Consider the following 19,208-nt stretch of genomic DNA (forward strand, 5'->3'; position numbering starts at 1 on the left):
AAACAATTTTGTATACCGGCTCTATGTTCCCACAAAAGCAAGTTTGCCTTTGTTTAAAATAAATTCTCTTCACAAATTATCTTCACGATACTTTTGTGAAAAAGAAATTATATTCGCACACATGGAACTTTGCTGTTAAAAACCTTTTTGAACTGTTTTCTACCATTTTCAGCTGCCCAGTGGCCATTGAATGGAGTTGATCTTTATGATGTCCGTCGACAGTCATGGTAAATCATTTATTTTTGCATTTCAATGAATTCTTGATTTGGTCAACTTGCATTGCTTGTTACATTACTAGTTTCTATCAATTAGAACAGAGTTAACTTAAGTACTTAATTCTTGTTCACGTTAGACAGCTGAGACGACACGTCTTGTCTGTACCTTCATCTTTAATTAACTGCCTAACAAGTACACACTACACACAGAGTATCAAAGGGATGTAACTACAATAAACATACTACAAGGGATGTAACTATAAATAACAAGACATAACGTAACATAACTCAGTTTAACATTATAAAAAAATCTTTTGCTCTGGATTTGTGTTCAAATATCATAACTAATTTTTTAAAGATCAGTTTCTTTCAAATTTTGCATATGATTGCAACTCCATTCAAAGTACATGAATGTACCTTCATCTTTAATTAACTGCCTAACAAGTACACACTACACACAGAGTATCAAAGGGATGTAACTACAATAAACATACTACAAGGGATGTAACTATAAATAACAAGACATAACGTAACATAACTCAGTTTAACATTATAAAAAAATCTTTTGCTCTGGATTTGTGTTCAAATATCATAACTAATTTTTTAAAGATCAGATTCTTTCAAATTTTGCATATGATTGCAACTCCATTCGAAGTACATGAATATCTAACTTTTTTTTCATACTTGAAAAATTCTGTAAAAATATTTTTATCATTAATTTTCCCTAAAGTTTTCTTTTTTTTCCTTTTGAAAACATATTTATGATTTTATATTGTTTTCCTTTTTCCTTATTTTCTTCCAGACAATTAATTTTGGTATCTATATATAAGTGCCTCAACATTTTATATTTTTGAGATATGTTGGGTTTTGCTTTGAAAAAAGATAATTAATTATTAGATTCATATAAATTATGAAGAAACTCTGTTTATTAGTGGGAAAATTGTATTTCTCTGGTCATATTTTACATCAGAGAAAACAAAAAAAAATGCACATAAAACACCATTATGTGAATGTGCATAATTCAACCCATTAATAAAGCCATTAAACTCACTACCAACATCACCACTAATGAGACTTAAATACTTTTAAAAAAAAGAAAAAAAAAATCATTTAGATTTCATTTGCCCAAAGCTACTGATAGGATTTAATTTGACAGCTAATCATGAAAATTGTCTTTAGGTACACTCAAGGTTCAAGTTCACCAAAGGATATGATCATTCTAATTGACAGGTAAGGCTCAATGATGTTGCTTTATATCACATTTATTTCAAATATTTTCTTTCACTCACTATACTTTTCTAGCACTTGAGACAAAAGTATTTGAAGTTCTTGCTAATTAAGAGTGATTGCACCTGGAATAGTAGCTTTGATTAAGTAAAGAATTTATTTCCAGGAGTGGTAGTACACATGGACAGTCCCTCCAGTTGATGCAAAATGCAGTCAAGTCAATCCTGGACACCCTGGGAGAGAATGATTTTGTTAATATTATATCAGTAAGTCACAGCCCTCTGCTTTTATTCAATGATTTTGTTAATATTATATCAGTAAGTCACAGCCCTCTGCTTTTATTCAATGATTTTGTTAATATTATATCAGTAAGTCACAGCCCTCTGCTTTTATTCAATGATTTTGTTAATATTATATCAGTAAGTCACAGCCCTCTGCTTTTATTCAATGATTTTGTTAATATTATATCAGTAAGTCACAGCCCTCTGCTTTTATTCAATGATTTTGTTAATATTATATCAGTAAGTCACAGCCCTCTGCTTTTATTCAATGATTTTGTTAATATTATATCAGTAAGTCACAGCCCTCTGCTTTTATTCAATGATTTTGTTAATATTATATCAGTAAGTCACAGCCCTCTGCTTTTATTCATTTGATCAAATCTCATCCAGCTTTTATTGTGATAACTTTGTTAAACAATAAAACATGAAATGACATCTAGAATGACACATTAAACGATTTGTAACTTTTCAGTTTTCAGAAACCCCAGATTTTGTTACTAAATGTTTCAACCAGACTCGTTTAGTACAAGCCAATTTTCGAAACAAAAAGGTAAATATGGACCATAGTTTTATGTTTAAAGTGTTGAAAAAAGATAAGTTTTATTTCTTTACTGCTACCCCATTGTCTGCATGAAACCAAACTGGGACATTTGTTGCAACAGTTTCTTTCAAGACCTTACTTTAACAGTATGTCAAGTACCTTTCTTGATATCAAAGTCTTTTATGACTACTGAAGGCAATACAAGTCTAGGTGTGTGGAAGATGTTAGTGGGGTAAAGTGCAGGTGTGTGGGAGATGTTAGTGGGGTAAAGTGTAGATGTGTGGGAGATGTTAGTGGGGTACAAGTGTAGGTGTGTGGAAGATGTTAGTGGGGTACAAGTGTAGGTGTGTGGGAGATGTTAGTGGGGTACAAGTGTAGGTGTGTGGAAGATGTTAGTGGGGTACAAGTGTAGGTGTGTGGAAGATGTTAGTGGGGTACAAGTGTAGATGTGTGGGAGATGTTAGTGGGGTACAAGTGTAGATGTATAAGAGATGTTAGTGGGGTACAAGTGTAGGTGTGTTGGAGATGTTAGTGGGGTAAAGTGCAGGTGTGTGGGAGATGTTAGTGGGGTACAAGTGTAGATGTGTGGAAGATGTTAGTGGGGTACAAGTGTAGGTGTGTGGGAGATGTTAGTGGGGTACAAGTGTAGATGTGTGGGAGATGTTAGTGGGGTACAAGTGTAGGTGTGTGGGAGATGTTAGTGGGGTACAAGTGTAGATGTGTGGAAGATGTTAGTGGGGTACAAGTGTAGGTGTGTGGGAGATGTTAGTGGGGTACAAGTGTAGATGTGTGGGAGATGTTAGTGGGGTACAAGTGTAGGTGTGTGGGAGATGTTAGTGGGGTACAAGTGTAGATGTGTGGAAGATGTTAGTGGGGTACAAGTGTAGGTGTGTGGAAGATGTTAGTGGGGTACAAGTTTAGATGTGTGGGAGATGTTAGTGGGGTACAAGTGTAGATGTGTGGGAGATGTTAGTGGGGTACAAGTGTAGATGTGTGGAATATGTTAGTGGGGTACAAGTGTAGGAGTGTGGGAGATGTTAGTGGGGTAAAGTGCAGGTGTGTGGGAGATGTTAGTGGGGTACAAGTGTAGATGTGTGGAAGATGTTAGTGGGGTACAAGTGTAGATGTATGGAAGATGTTAGTGGGGTACAAGTGTAGATGTGTGGAAGATGTTAGTGGGGTACAAGTGTAGATGTATAAGAGATGTTAGTGGGGTACAAGTGTAGGTGTGTGGGAGATGTTAGTGGTGTACAAGTGTAGATGTATAAGAGATGTTAGTGGGGTACAAGTGTAGATGTGTGGAAGATGTTAGTGGGGTACAAGTGTAGATGTATGGAAGATGTTAGTGGGGTACAAGTGTAGATGTATGGAAGATGTTAGTGGGGTACAAGTGTAGATGTGTGGAAGATGTTAGTGGGGTACAAGTGTAGATGTATAAGAGATGTTAGTGGGGTACAAGTGTAGATGTGTGGAAGATGTTAGTGGGGTACAAGTGTAGATGTATGGAAGATGTTAGTGGGGTACAAGTGTAGATGTGTGGAAGATGTTAGTGGGGTACAAGTGTAGATGTGTGGGAGATGTTAGTGGGGTACAAGTGTAGATGTGTGGGAGATGTTAGTGGTGTACAAGTGTAGATGTATAAGAGATGTTAGTGGGGTACAAGTGTAGATGTGTGGGAGATGTTAGTGGGGTACAAGTGTAGGTGTGTGGGAGATGTTAGTGGGGTACAAGTGTAGGTGTGTGGGAGATGTTAGTGGGGTACAAGTGTAGATGTATAAGAGATGTTAGTGGGGTACAAGTGTAGATGTGTGGAAGATGTTAGTGGGGTACAAGTGTAGGTGTGTGGAAGATGTTAGTGGGGTACAAGTGTAGATGTATAAGAGATGTTAGTGGGGTACAAGTGTAGATGTATAAGAGATGTTAGTGGGGTATAAGTGTAGATGTGTGGAAGATGTTAGTGGGGTACAAGTGTAGATGTGTGGGAGATGTTAGTGGGGTACAAGTGTAGGAGTGTGGGAGATGTTAGTGGGGTAAAGTGCAGGTGTGTGGGAGATGTTAGTGGGGTACAAGTGTAGATGTATAAGAGATGTTAGTGGGGTATAAGTGTAGATGTGTGGAAGATGTTAGTGGGGTACAAGTGTAGATGTGTGGAAGATGTTAGTGGGGTACAAGTGTAGATGTGTGGAAGATGTTAGTGGGGTACAAGTGTAGATGTGTGGGAGATGTTAGTGGGGTACAAGTGTAGATGTGTGGAAGATGTTAGTGGGGTACAAGTGTAGATGTATGGAAGATGTTAGTGGGGTACAAGTGTAGGTGTGTGGGAGATGTTAGTGGGGTACAAGTGTAGATGTGTGGGAGATGTTAGTGGGGTACAAGTGTAGATGTGTGGAAGATGTTAGTGGGGTACAAGTGTAGGTGTGTGGAAGATGTTAGTGGGGTACAAGTGTAGATGTGTGGAAGATGTTAGTGGGGTACAAGTTTAGATGTATAAGAGATGTTAGTGGGGTATAAGTGTAGATGTGTGGAAGATGTTAGTGGGGTACAAGTGTAGGTGTGTGGGAGATGTTAGTGGGGTACAAGTGTAGATGTGTGGGAGATGTTAGTGGGGTACAAGTGTAGATGTATAAGAGATGTTAGTGGGGTATAAGTGTAGATGTGTGGAAGATGTTAGTGGGGTACAAGTGTAGGTGTGTGGGAGATGTTAGTGGGGTACAAGTGTAGATGTGTGGGAGATGTTAGTGGGGTACAAGTGTAGGTGTGTGGAAGATGTTAGTGGGGTACAAGTGAAGATGTGTGGGAGATGTTAGTGGGGTACAAGTGTAGGTGTGTGGGAGATGTTAGTGGGGTACAAGTGTAGATGTATAAGAGATGTTAGTGGGGTACAAGTGTAGGTGTATAAGAGATGTTAGTGGGGTATAAGTGTAGATGTGTGGAAGATGTTAGTGGGGTACAAGTGTAGATGTGTGGAAGATGTTAGTGGGGTACAAGTGTAGGTGTGTGGAAGATGTTAGTGGGGTACAAGTGTAGATGTGTGGAAGATGTTAGTGGGGTACAAGTGTAGATGTGTGGAAGATGTTAGTGGGGTACAAGTGTAGATGTATAAGAGATGTTAGTGGGGTACAAGTGTAGGTGTGTGGGAGATGTTAGTGGGGTACAAGTGTAGATGTGTGGAAGATGTTAGTGGGGTACAAGTGTAGATGTGTGGAAGATGTTAGTGGGGTACAAGTGTAGGTGTGTGGAAGATAATAGTGGGGTAAAGTGCAGGTGTGTGGGAGATGTTAGTGGGGTACAAGTGTAGATGTGTGGAAGATGTTAGTGGGGTACAAGTGTAGATGTGTGGAAGATGTTAGTGGGGTACAAGTGTAGATGTGTTGGAGATGTTAGTGGGGTACAAGTGTAGATGTGTGGAAGATGTTAGTGGGGTACAAGTGTAGATGTATAAGAGATGTTAGTGGGGTACAAGTGTAGGTGTGTGGAAGATGTTAGTGGGGTACAAGTGTAGGTGTATAAGAGATGTTAGTGGGGTACAAGTGTAGATGTGTGGAAGATGTTAGTGGGGTACAAGTGTAGGTGTGTGGAAGATGTTAGTGGGGTACAAGTGTAGGTGTGTGGAAGATGTTAGTGGGGTACAAGTGTAGGTGTGTGGAAGATGTTAGTGGGGTACAAGTGTAGGTGTGTGCGAGATGTTAGTGGGGTACAAGTGTAGGTGTGTGGGAGATGTTAGTGGGGTACAAGTGTAGATGTGTGGAAGATGTTAGTGGGGTACAAGTGTAGATGTGTGGAAGATGTTAGTGGGGTACAAGTGTAGGTGTGTGGAAGATGTTAGTGGGGTACAAGTGTAGATGTGTTGGAGATGTTAGTGGGGTACAAGTGTAGATGTGTGGGAGATGTTAGTGGGGTACAAGTGTAGGTGTGTGGAAGATGTTAGTGGGGTACAAGTGTAGGTGTATAAGAGATGTTAGTGGGGTACAAGTGTAGATGTGTGGAAGATGTTAGTGGGGTACAAGTGTAGATGTATAAGAGATGTTAGTGGGGTACAAGTGTAGATGTGTGGAAGATGTTAGTGGGGTACAAGTGTAGATGTGTGGGAGATGTTAGTGGGGTACAAGTGTAGATGTATAAGAGATGTTAGTGGGGTACAAGTGTAGATGTGTGGAAGATGTTAGTGGGGTACAAGTGTAGATGTATAAGAGATGTTAGTGGGGTACAAGTGTAGATGTGTGGGAGATGTTAGTGGGGTACAAGTGTAGATGTGTGGAAGATGTTAGTGGGGTACAAGTGTAGATGTGTGGAAGATGTTAGTGGGGTACAAGTGTAGATGTGTGGGAGATGTTAGTGGGGTACAAGTGTAGGTGTGTGGGAGATGTTAGTGGGGTACAAGTGTAGATGTGTGGAAGATGTTAGTGGGGTACATGTGTAGATGTATGGAAGATGTTAGTGGGGTACAAGTGTAGGTGTGTGGAAGATGTTAGTGGGGTACAAGTGTAGATGTGTGGGAGATGTTAGTGGGGTACAAGTGTAGATGTATAAGAGATGTTAGTGGGGTACAAGTGTAGATGTGTGGAAGATGTTAGTGGGGTACAAGTGTAGATGTGTGGAAGATGTTAGTGGGGTACAAGTGTAGATGTGTGGGAGATGTTAGTGGGGTACAAGTGTAGATGTGTGGAAGATGTTAGTGGGGTACAAGTGTAGGTGTGTGGAAGATGTTAGTGGGGTACAAGTGTAGGTGTGTGGAAGATGTTAGTGGGGTACAAGTGTAGGTGTATAAGAGATGTTAGTGGGGTACAAGTGTAGATGTGTGGAAGATGTTAGTGGGGTACAAGTGTAGATGTATAAGAGATGTTAGTGGGGTACAAGTGTAGATGTGTGGAAGATGTTAGTGGGGTACAAGTGTAGGTGTGTGGAAGATGTTAGTGGGGTACAAGTGTAGGTGTGTGGAAGATGTTAGTGGGGTACAAGTGTAGATGTGTGGGAGATGTTAGTGGGGTACAAGTGTAGGTGTGTGGAAGATGTAAGTGGGGTACAAGTGTAGGTGTGTGGGAGATGTTAGTGGGGTACAAGTGTAGATGTGTGGAAGATGTTAGTGGGGTACAAGTCTAGTTGTGTGGAAGATGTTAGTGGGGTACAAGTGTAGATGTGTGGAAGATGTTAGTGGGGTACAAGTGTAGGTGTGTGGAAGATGTTAGTGGGGTACAAGTGTAGATGTGTGGAAGATGTTAGTGGGGTACAAGTGTAGATGTGTGGAAGATGTTAGTGGGGTACAAGTGTAGGTGTGTGGAAGATGTTAGTGGGGTACAAGTGTAGATGTGTGGGAGATGTTAGTGGGGTACAAGTGTAGATGTGTGGAAGATGTTAGTGGGGTACAAGTGTAGATGTATAAGAGATGTTAGTGGGGTACAAGTGTAGGTGTGTGGGAGATGTTAGTGGGGTACAAGTGTAGATGTGTGGAAGATGTTAGTGGGGTACAAGTGTAGATGTGTGGAAGATGTTAGTGGGGTACAAGTGTAGATGTGTGGGAGATGTTAGTGGGGTACAAGTGTAGGTGTGTGGTAGATGTTAGTGGGGTACAAGTGTAGATGTGTGGAAGATGTTAGTGGGGTACAAGTGTAGATGTATGGAAGATGTTAGTGGGGTACAAGTGTAGGTGTGTGGAAGATGTTAGTGGGGTACAAGTGTAGATGTGTGGGAGATGTTAGTGGGGTACAAGTGTAGATGTATAAGAGATGTTAGTGGGGTACAAGTGTAGATGTGTGGGAGATGTTAGTGGGGTATAAGTGTAGATGTGTGGGAGATGTTAGTGGGGTACAAGTTTAGATGTATAAGAGATGTTAGTGGGGTACAAGTGTAGATGTGTGGAAGATGTTAGTGGGGTACAAGTGTAGATGTGTGGAAGATGTTAGTGGGGTACAAGTGTAGATGTGTGGGAGATGTTAGTGGGGTACAAGTGTAGATGTGTGGAAGATGTTAGTGGGGTACAAGTGTAGATGTGTGGGAGATGTTAGTGGGGTACAAGTGTAGATGTATAAGAGATGTTAGTGGGGTACAAGTGTAGATGTGTGGGAGATGATAGTGGGGTACAAGTGTAGATGTATAAGAGATGTTAGTGGGGTACAAGTGTAGATGTGTGGAAGATGTTAGTGGGGTACAAGTGTAGATGTGTGGAAGATGTTAGTGGGGTACAAGTGTAGATGTGTGGAAGATGTTAGTGGGGTACAAGTGTAGATGTGTGGAAGATGTTAGTGGGGTACAAGTGTAGATGTGTGGAAGATGTTAGTGGGGTAAAGTGCAGGTGTGTGGGAGATGTTAGTGGGGTACAAGTGTAGATGTGTGGGAGATGTTAGTGGGGTACAAGTGTAGATGTATAAGAGATGTTAGTGGGGTACAAGTGTAGGTGTGTGGGAGATGTTAGTGGGGTACAAGTGTAGATGTGTGGAAGATGTTAGTGGGGTACAAGTGTAGATGTATGGAAGATGTTAGTGGGGTACAAGTGTAGATGTGTGGAAGATGTTAGTGGGGTACAAGTGTAGATGTATAAGAGATGTTAGTGGGGTACAAGTGTAGGTGTGTGGGAGATGTTAGTGGTGTACAAGTGTAGATGTATAAGAGATGTTAGTGGGGTACAAGTGTAGATGTGTGGGAGATGTTAGTGGGGTACAAGTGTAGATGTGTGGAAGATGTTAGTGGGGTACAAGTGTAGGTGTGTGGGAGATGTTAGTGGGGTACAAGTGTAGGTGTGTTGGAGATGTTAGTGGGGTACAAGTGTAGATGTGTGGAAGATGTTAGTGGGGTACAAGTGTAGATGTGTGGAAGATGTTAGTGGGGTACAAGTGTAGGTGTGTGGGAGATGTTAGTGGGGTACAAGTGTAGATGTATAAGAGATGTTAGTGGGGTACAAGTGTAGGTGTGTTGGAGATGTTAGTGGGGTACAAGTGTAGATGTATAAGAGATGTTAGTGGGGTACAAGTGTAGATGTGTGGAAGATGTTAGTGGGGTACAAGTGTAGATGTGTGGAAGATGTTAGTGGGGTACAAGTGTAGGTGTGTGGGAGATGTTAGTGGGGTACAAGTGTAGATGTATAAGAGATGTTAGTGGGGTACAAGTGTAGGTGTGTTGGAGATGTTAGTGGGGTACAAGTGTAGATGTATAAGAGATGTTAGTGGGGTACAAGTGTAGATGTGTGGGAGATGTTAGTGGGGTACAAGTGTAGATGTGTGGGAGATGTTAGTGGGGTACAAGTGTAGATGTGTGGAAGATGTTAGTGGGGTACAAGTGTAGATGTGTGGAAGATGTTAGTGGGGTACAAGTGTAGGTGTGTGGGAGATGTTAGTGGGGTACAAGTGTAGATGTATAAGAGATGTTAGTGGGGTACAAGTGTAGGTGTGTGGGAGATGTTAGTGGGGTACAAGTGTAGATGTGTGGGAGATGTTAGTGGGGTACAAGTGTAGATGTGTGGGAGATGTTAGTGGGGTACAAGTGTAGGTGTGTGGGAGATGTTAGTGGGGTACAAGTGTAGATGTGTGGAAGATGTTAGTGGGGTACAAGTGTAGATGTGTGGAAGATGTTAGTGGGGTACAAGTGTAGATGTGTGGAAGATGTTAGTGGGGTACAAGTGTAGATGTGTGGAAGATGTTAGTGGGGTACAAGTGTAGGTGTGTGGGAGATGTTAGTGGGGTACAAGTGTAGATGTATAAGAGATGTTAGTGGGGTACAAGTGTAGGTGTGTTGGAGATGTTAGTGGGGTACAAGTGTAGATGTGTGGAAGATGTTAGTGGGGTACAAGTGTAGATGTGTGGAAGATGTTAGTGGGGTACAAGTGTAGGTTTGTGGGAGATGTTAGTGGGGTACAAGTGTAGATGTGTGGAAGATGTTAGTGGGGTACAAGTGTAGGTTTGTGGGAGATGTTAGTGGGGTACAAGTGTAGATGTATAAGAGATGTTAGTGGGGTACAAGTTTAGATGTATAAGAGATGTTAGTGGGGTACAAGTGTAGATGTGTGGGAGATGTTAGTGGGGTACAAGTGTAGATGTGTGGGAGATGTTAGTGGGGTACAAGTGTAGATGTATAAGAGATGTTAGTGGGGTACAAGTGTAGATGTGTGGAAGATGTTAGTGGGGTACAAGTGTAGATGTGTGGGAGATGTTAGTGGGGTACAAGTGTAGGTGTGTGGAAGATGTTAGTGGGGTACAAGTGTAGATGTGTGGGAGATGTTAGTGGGGTACAAGTGTAGGTGTGTGGAAGATGTTAGTGGGGTACAAGTGTAGATGTGTGGGAGATGTTAGTGGGGTACAAGTGTAGGTGTGTGGAAGATGTTAGTGGGGTACAAGTGTAGATGTGTGGAAGATGTTAGTGGGGTACAAGTGTAGGTGTGTGGGAGATGTTAGTGGGGTACAAGTGTAGATGTATAAGAGATGTTAGTGGGGTACAAGTGTAGATGTGTGGAAGATGTTAGTGGGGTACAAGTGTAGATGTGTGGGAGATGTTAGTGGGGTACAAGTGTAGGTGTGTGGGAGATGTTAGTGGGGTACAAGTGTAGATGTATAAGAGATGTTAGTGGGGTACAAGTGTAGATGTGTGGGAGATGTTAGTGGGGTACAAGTGTAGGTGTGTGGGAGATGTTAGTGGGGTACAAGTGTAGGTGTGTTGGAGATGTTAGTGGGGTACAAGTGTAGATGTATAAGAGATGTTAGTGGGGTACAAGTGTAGATGTGTGGGAGATGTTAGTGGGGTACAAGTGTAGATGTGTGGGAGATGTTAGTGGGGTACAAGTGTAGATGTGTGGAAGATGTTAGTGGGGTACAAGTGTAGATGTGTGGAAGATGTTAGTGGGGTACAAGTGTAGGTGTGTGGGAGATGTTAGTGGGGTACAAGTGTAGATGTATAAGAGATGTTAGTGGGGTACAAGTGTAGGTGTGTGGGAGATGTTAGTGGGGTACAAGTGTAGATGTGTGGGAGATGTTAGTGGGGTACAAGTGTAGATGTGTGGGAGATGTTAGTGGGGTACAAGTGTAGGTGTGTGGGAGATGTTAGTGGGGTACAAGTGTAGATGTGTGGAAGATGTTAGTGGGGTACAAGTGTAGATGTGTGGAAGATGTTAGTGGGGTACAAGTGTAGATGTGTGGAAGATGTTAGTGGGGTACAAGTGTAGATGTGTGGAAGATGTTAGTGGGGTACAAGTGTAGGTGTGTGGGAGATGTTAGTGGGGTACAAGTGTAGATGTATAAGAGATGTTAGTGGGGTACAAGTTTAGGTGTGTTGGAGATGTTAGTGGGGTACAAGTGTAGATGTGTGGAAGATGTTAGTGGGGTACAAGTGTAGATGTGTGGAAGATGTTAGTGGGGTACAAGTGTAGGTTTGTGGGAGATGTTAGTGGGGTACAAGTGTAGATGTGTGGAAGATGTTAGTGGGGTACAAGTGTAGGTTTGTGGGAGATGTTAGTGGGGTACAAGTGTAGATGTATAAGAGATGTTAGTGGGGTACAAGTTTAGATGTATAAGAGATGTTAGTGGGGTACAAGTGTAGATGTGTGGGAGATGTTAGTGGGGTACAAGTGTAGATGTGTGGAAGATGTTAGTGGGGTACAAGTGTAGATGTATAAGAGATGTTAGTGGGGTACAAGTGTAGATGTGTGGAAGATGTTAGTGGGGTACAAGTGTAGATGTGTGGGAGATGTTAGTGGGGTACAAGTGTAGGTGTGTGGAAGATGTTAGTGGGGTACAAGTGTAGATGTGTGGGAGATGTTAGTGGGGTACAAGTGTAGGTGTGTGGAAGATGTTAGTGGGGTACAAGTGTAGATGTGTGGGAGATGTTAGTGGGGTACAAGTGTAGGTGTGTGGAAGATGTTAGTGGGGTACAAGTGTAGATGTGTGGAAGATGTTAGTGGGGTACAAGTGTAGATGTGTGGAAGATGTTAGTGGGGTACAAGTGTAGATGTGTGGAAGATGTTAGTGGGGTACAAGTGTAGGTTTGTGGGAGATGTTAGTGGGGTACAAGTGTAGGTGTATAAGAGATGATAGTGGGGTACAAGTGTAGATGTGTGGGAGATGTTAGTGGGGTACAAGTGTAGATGTGTGGAAGATGTTAGTGGGGTACAAGTGTAGGTTTGTGGAAGATGTTAGTGGGGTACAAGTGTAGGTTTGTGGGAGATGTTAGTGGGGTACAAGTGTAGGTGTGTTGGAGATGTTAGTGGGGTACAAGTGTAGGTGTGTGGGAGATGTTAGTGGGGTACAAGTGTAGATGTATAAGAGATGTTAGTGGGGTACAAGTGTAGATGTGTGGAAGATGTTAGTGGGGTACAAGTGTAGATGTGTGGGAGATGTTAGTGGGGTACAAGTGTAGGTGTGTGGGAGATGTTAGTGGGGTACAAGTGTAGGTGTGTGGGAGATGTTAGTGGGGTACAAGTGTAGATGTATAAGAGATGTTAGTGGGGTACAAGTGTAGATGTGTGGGAGATGTTAGTGGGGTACAAGTGTAGGTGTGTGGGAGATGTTAGTGGGGTACAAGTGTAGGTGTGTTGGAGATGTTAGTGGGGTACAAGTGTAGATGTATAAGAGATGTTAGTGGGGTACAAGTGTAGATGTGTGGGAGATGTTAGTGGGGTACAAGTGTAGATGTGTGGGAGATGTTAGTGGGGTACAAGTGTAGATGTGTGGAAGATGTTAGTGGGGTACAAGTGTAGATGTGTGGAAGATGTTAGTGGGGTACAAGTGTAGGTGTGTGGGAGATGTTAGTGGGGTACAAGTGTAGATGTATAAGAGATGTTAGTGGGGTACAAGTGTAGGTGTGTGGGAGATGTTAGTGGGGTACAAGTGTAGATGTGTGGGAGATGTTAGTGGGGTACAAGTGTAGATGTGTGGGAGATGTTAGTGGGGTACAAGTGTAGGTGTGTGGGAGATGTTAGTGGGGTACAAGTGTAGATGTGTGGAAGATGTTAGTGGGGTACAAGTGTAGATGTGTGGAAGATGTTAGTGGGGTACAAGTGTAGATGTGTGGAAGATGTTAGTGGGGTACAAGTGTAGATGTGTGGAAGATGTTAGTGGGGTACAAGTGTAGGTGTGTGGGAGATGTTAGTGGGGTACAAGTGTAGATGTATAAGAGATGTTAGTGGGGTACAAGTTTAGGTGTGTTGGAGATGTTAGTGGGGTACAAGTGTAGATGTGTGGAAGATGTTAGTGGGGTACAAGTGTAGATGTGTGGAAGATGTTAGTGGGGTACAAGTGTAGGTTTGTGGGAGATGTTAGTGGGGTACAAGTGTAGATGTGTGGAAGATGTTAGTGGGGTACAAGTGTAGGTTTGTGGGAGATGTTAGTGGGGTACAAGTGTAGATGTATAAGAGATGTTAGTGGGGTACAAGTTTAGATGTATAAGAGATGTTAGTGGGGTACAAGTGTAGATGTGTGGGAGATGTTAGTGGGGTACAAGTGTAGATGTGTGGAAGATGTTAGTGGGGTACAAGTGTAGATGTATAAGAGATGTTAGTGGGGTACAAGTGTAGATGTGTGGAAGATGTTAGTGGGGTACAAGTGTAGATGTGTGGGAGATGTTAGTGGGGTACAAGTGTAGGTGTGTGGAAGATGTTAGTGGGGTACAAGTGTAGATGTGTGGGAGATGTTAGTGGGGTACAAGTGTAGGTGTGTGGAAGATGTTAGTGGGGTACAAGTGTAGATGTGTGGGAGATGTTAGTGGGGTACAAGTGTAGGTGTGTGGAAGATGTTAGTGGGGTACAAGTGTAGATGTGTGGAAGATGTTAGTGGGGTACAAGTGTAGATGTGTGGAAGATGTTAGTGGGGTACAAGTGTAGATGTGTGGAAGATGTTAGTGGGGTACAAGTGTAGGTTTGTGGGAGATGTTAGTGGGGTACAAGTGTAGGTGTATAAGAGATGTTAGTGGGGTACAAGTGTAGATGTGTGGGAGATGTTAGTGGGGTACAAGTGTAGATGTGTGGAAGATGTTAGTGGGGTACAAGTGTAGGTTTGTGGAAGATGTTAGTGGGGTACAAGTGTAGGTTTGTGGGAGATGTTAGTGGGGTACAAGTGTAGGTGTGTTGGAGATGTTAGTGGGGTACAAGTGTAGGTGTGTGGGAGATGTTAGTGGGGTACAAGTGTAGATGTATAAGAGATGTTAGTGGGGTACAAGTGTAGATGTGTGGAAGATGTTAGTGGGGTACAAGTGTAGATGTGTGGGAGATGTTAGTGGGGTACAAGTGTAGGTGTGTGGGAGATGTTAGTGGGGTACACGTGTAGATGTATAAGAGATGTTAGTGGGGTACAAGTGTAGATGTGTGGGAGATGTTAGTGGGGTACAAGTGTAGATGTGTGGGAGATGTTAGTGGGGTACAAGTGTAGATGTATAAGAGATGTTAGTGGGGTACAAGTGTAGATGTGTGGAAGATGTTAGTGGGGTACAAGTGTAGATGTGTGGGAGATGTTAGTGGGGTACAAGTGTAGGTGTGTGGAAGATGTTAGTGGGGTACAAGTGTAGATGTGTGGGAGATGTTAGTGGGGTACAAGTGTAGATGTGTGGGAGATGTTAGTGGGGTACAAGTGTAGGTGTGTGGGAGATGTTAGTGGGGTACAAGTGTAGATGTGTGGAAAATGTTAGTGGGGTACAAGTGTAGATGTGTGGAAGATGTTAGTGGGGTACAAGTGTAGATGTATAAGAGATGTTAGTGGGGTACAAGTGTAGATGTGTGGAAGATGTTAGTGGGGTACAAGTGTAGGTGTGTGGAAGATGTTAGTGGGGTACAAGTGTAGATGTATAAGAGATGTTAGTGGGGTACAAGTGTAGGTGTGTGGAAGATGTTAGTGGGGTACAAGTGTAGATGTATAAGAGATGTTAGTGGGGTACAAGTGTAGATGTGTGGGAGATGTTAGTGGGGTACAAGTGTAGGTGTGTGGGAGATGTTAGTGGGGTACAAGTGTAGATGTGTGGGAGATGTTAGTGGGGTACAAGTGTAGATGTATAAGAGATGTTAGTGGGGTACAAGTGTAGATGTGTGGAAGATGTTAGTGGGGTACAAGTGTAGATGTGTGGGAGATGTTAGTGGGGTACAAGTGTAGGTGTGTGGAAGATGTTAGTGGGGTACAAGTGTAGATGTGTGGGAGATGTTAGTGGGGTACAAGTGTAGATGTGTGGGAGATGTTAGTGGGGTACAAGTGTAGGTGTGTGGGAGATGTTAGTGGGGTACAAGTGTAGATGTGTGGAAGATGTTAGTGGGGTACAAGTGTAGGTGTGTGGGAGATGTTAGTGGGGTACAAGTGTAGATGTGTGGAAGATGTTAGTGGGGTACAAGTGTAGGTGTGTGGAAGATGTTAGTGGGGTACAAGTGTAGATGTATAAGAGATGTTAGTGGGGTATAAGTGTAGATGTATAAGAGATGTTAGTGGGGTACAAGTGTAGGTGTGTGGAAAATGTTAGTGGGGTACAAGTGTAGATGTGTGGGAGATGTTAGTGGGGTACAAGTGTAGATGTATAAGAGATGTTAGTGGGGTACAAGTGTAGATGTGTGGAAGATGTTAGTGGGGTACAAGTGTAGATGTGTGGGAGATGTTAGTGGGGTACAAGTGTAGGTGTGTGGAAGATGTTAGTGGGGTACAAGTGTAGATGTGTGGAAGATGTTAGTGGGGTACAAGTGTAGATGTATAAGAGATGTTAGTGGGGTATAAGTGTAGATGTGTGGAAGATGTTAGTGGGGTACAAGTGTAGGTGTGTGGAAGATGTTAGTGGGGTACAAGTGTAGATGTGTGGGAGATGTTAGTGGGGTACAAGTGTAGATGTATAAGAGATGTTAGTGGGGTACAAGTGTAGATGTGTGGAAGATGTTAGTGGGGTACAAGTGTAGATGTGTGGGAGATGTTAGTGGGGTACAAGTGTAGGTGTGTGGAAGATGTTAGTGGGGTACAAGTGTAGATGTGTGGAAGATGTTAGTGGGGTACAAGTGTAGATGTGTGGGAGATGTTAGTGGGGTACAAGTGTAGGTGTGTGGGAGATGTTAGTGGGGTACAAGTGTAGATGTGTGGGAGATGTTAGTGGGGTACAAGTGTAGATGTGTGGGAGATGTTAGTGGGGTACAAGTGTAGATGTGTGGGAGATGTTAGTGGGGTACAAGTGTAGGTGTGTGGAAGATGTTAGTGGGGTACAAGTGTAGATGTGTGGGAGATGTTAGTGGGGTACAAGTGTAGATGTGTGGAAGATGTTAGTGGGGTACAAGTGTAGGTGTGTGGAAGATGTTAGTGGGGTACAAGTGTAGATGTGTGGAAGATGTTAGTGGGGTACAAGTGTAGATGTGTGGAAGATGTTAGTGGGGTACAAGTGTAGATGTGTGGGAGATGTTAGTGGGGTACAAGTGTAGATGTGTGGAAGATGTTAGTGGGGTACAAGTGTAGGTGTGTGGAAGATGTTAGTGGGGTACAAGTGTAGATGTGTGGAAGATGTTAGTGGGGTACAAGTGTAGATGTGTGGAAGATGTTAGTGGGGTACAAGTGTAGGTGTGTGGGAGATGTTAGTGGGGTACAAGTGTAGGTGTGTTGGAGATGTTAGTGGGGTACAAGTGTAGATGTGTGGGAGATGTTAGTGGGGTACAAGTGTAGATGTATAAGAGATGTTAGTTGGGTACAAGTTTAGGGTTTTCTTCTTCCCAGCTACTAGCCAAAGGTGTCTCTGTTATTGATGCTTCTGGTCAAGCAGATTTTAGTGAGGCCATGAAGTTTGCACTTACAACTCTCAAGGAGGTAAATGTTTTTTTTATTAGGAAGGTTGAATGTTTTACTCACTTGAAAATCTTAGAAAAAAAATGGAGCAAAATTTGTGAGCATGTATCCATGGATTCCAGTTTGCCAACTCCAGCTACTCTGATGATTTAAATACCGGAGCCAAGTGTAATAAAGTGATCATGTTGTTGACTGATGGTGGCACAGATACAGCTGAGGCTGTTTTCAAAGCTTTAAACTGGCCGGAAAAGGAGGTAAGTAAATTGTACGTAGAATTTATAATAAATATTTCTGATATTTCCTTAATAAACATCATGAATATAAAGTTTATTTCTAACAAGATGTTTTGGTGTTTTTGGGAAGTAATACAACCAATGTTGTCGTAATTGCCATGACATCATGCTAAGAATAGAGAACACAACCCAACGTAACTTTTTACCTTTTTTGGTGAAAAAAGTTTCGCATTTTAAGAAGTTAATAGGTCATTTTGTTTTTGTTTGTTTTCTCGGCCCCTAATTAAGCTAGACCATTAAATTTGGTCTCAAATTAACCAGTAGATCTAAGTGATATGGTTTGTAATGATATATGATAAGTGACAGAAAATTTTAATTAAAAAAATTTTTTTGAAAATCTATCAATTATATATTAATCTAGTGTTATCCGGGCCCTTTTCCCCGATATACTGTCGTTTTTGGCGGCGGTTCAGTTTTTAGTGAGAGTGCTCCACTAGAAATCGTCACATTATATAAATTAAGTGACAATCAATGGAGTGACCACTGACAAAAGTAAGTCTGACAATCAATGGAGTGACCACTGACAAAAGTAAATCTGACAATCAATGGAGTGACCACTGACAAAAGTAAGTCTGACAATCAATGGAGTGACCACTGACAAAAGTAAGTGTGACAATCAATGGAGTGACCACTGACAAAAGTAAGTCTGACAATCAATGGAGTGACCACTGACAAAAGTAAGTGTGACAATCAATGGAGTGACCACTGACAAAAGTAAGTCTGACAATCAATGGAGTGACCACTGACAAAAGTAAATCTGACAATCAATGGAGTGACCACTGACAAAAGTAAGTCTGACAATCAATGGAGTGACCACTGACAAAAGTAAGTCTGACAATCAATGGAGTGACCACTGACAAAAGTAAATCTGACAATCAATGGAGTGACCACTGACAAAAGTAAGTCTGACAATCAATGGAGTGACCACTGACCAACTTCCTTGCTAGTATTTTTTCTCCCCACTGATTGACTTTATTTTTCAGATCCGTGTCTTCACCTACGCTGTAGGACCTACCCCAAACCCTATTCATGCAATCAGATGGATGGCCTGCGCTAACAGAGGTGAGTGGGTGCTGGCAGGGTCAGGGCGGGGGTTCTCTCTAATAATATAGGGTCTACCTTGGGCTCAACAACTAGGGACAACCAAAATCCAACAACTGCTGCCTTGTAGTTTGTTTTTGGTTGGACAAAGGCTATTGAAGCAAATCAAACAACTGCTGCCTTGTAGTTTGTTTTTGGTTGGACAAAGGCTATGGAAGCAATCAAACAACTGCTGCCTTGTAGTTTGTTTTTGGTTGGACAAAGGCTATGGAAGCAAATCAAACAACTGCTGCCTTGTAGTTTGTTCTTGGTTGGACAAAGGCTATGGAAGCAAATCAAACAACTGCTGCCTTGTAGTTTGTTTTTGGTTGGACAAAGGCTATGGAAGCAAATCAAACAACTGCTGCCTTGTAGTTTGTTCTTGGTTGGACAAAGGCTATGGAAGCAAATCAAACAACTGCTGCCTTGTAGTTTGTTCTTGGTTGGACAAAGGCTATGGAAGCAAATCAAACAACTGCTGCCTTGTAGTTTGTTTTTGGTTGGACAAAGGCTATGGAAGCAAATCAAACAACTGCTGCCTTGTAGTTTGTTTTTGGTTGGACAAAGGCTATGGAAGCAAATCAAACAACTGCTGCCTTGTAGTTTGTTTTTGGTTGGACAAAGGCTATGGAAGCAAATCAAACAACTGCTGCCTTGTAGTTTGTTTTTGGTTGGACAAAGGCTATGGAAGCAAATCAAACAACTGCTGCCTTGTAGTTTGTTTTTGGTTGGACAAAGGCTATGGAAGCAAATCAAACAACTGCTGCCTTGTAGTTTGTTTTTGGTTGGACAAAGGCTATGGAAGCAAATCAAACAACTGCTGCCTTGTAGTTTGTTTTTGGTTGGACAAAGGCTATGGAAGCAAA

At 42.2% G+C, this 19,208-nt stretch overlaps 1 protein-coding gene across 7 annotated transcripts in view; it reads left to right on the forward strand.

Moving 5' to 3' along the window:
* Positions 1 to 19,208, forward strand: part of LOC131935893 (voltage-dependent calcium channel subunit alpha-2/delta-2) — a 100,140-nt gene that overhangs the window by 3,459 nt on the left and 77,473 nt on the right. For all 7 annotated transcript variants that reach the window (XM_059292624.1, XM_059292623.1, XM_059292625.1 and 4 more), the window contains exons 3-9: positions 173 to 227; positions 1,395 to 1,445; positions 1,609 to 1,708; positions 2,196 to 2,273; positions 16,901 to 16,990; positions 17,092 to 17,223; positions 18,246 to 18,324. In XM_059292624.1, the coding sequence (XP_059148607.1) occupies positions 173 to 227; positions 1,395 to 1,445; positions 1,609 to 1,708; positions 2,196 to 2,273; positions 16,901 to 16,990; positions 17,092 to 17,223; positions 18,246 to 18,324 (585 nt within the window). The remainder of the gene's footprint in view (positions 1 to 172; positions 228 to 1,394; positions 1,446 to 1,608; positions 1,709 to 2,195; positions 2,274 to 16,900; positions 16,991 to 17,091; positions 17,224 to 18,245; positions 18,325 to 19,208) is intronic.

This window comes from Physella acuta, unplaced genomic scaffold (genome assembly GCF_028476545.2).
Source record: "Physella acuta isolate Inbredline_101_S28 unplaced genomic scaffold, ASM2847654v3 ptg000163l, whole genome shotgun sequence".
NCBI classification, from domain to species: domain Eukaryota; kingdom Metazoa; phylum Mollusca; class Gastropoda; family Physidae; genus Physella; species Physella acuta.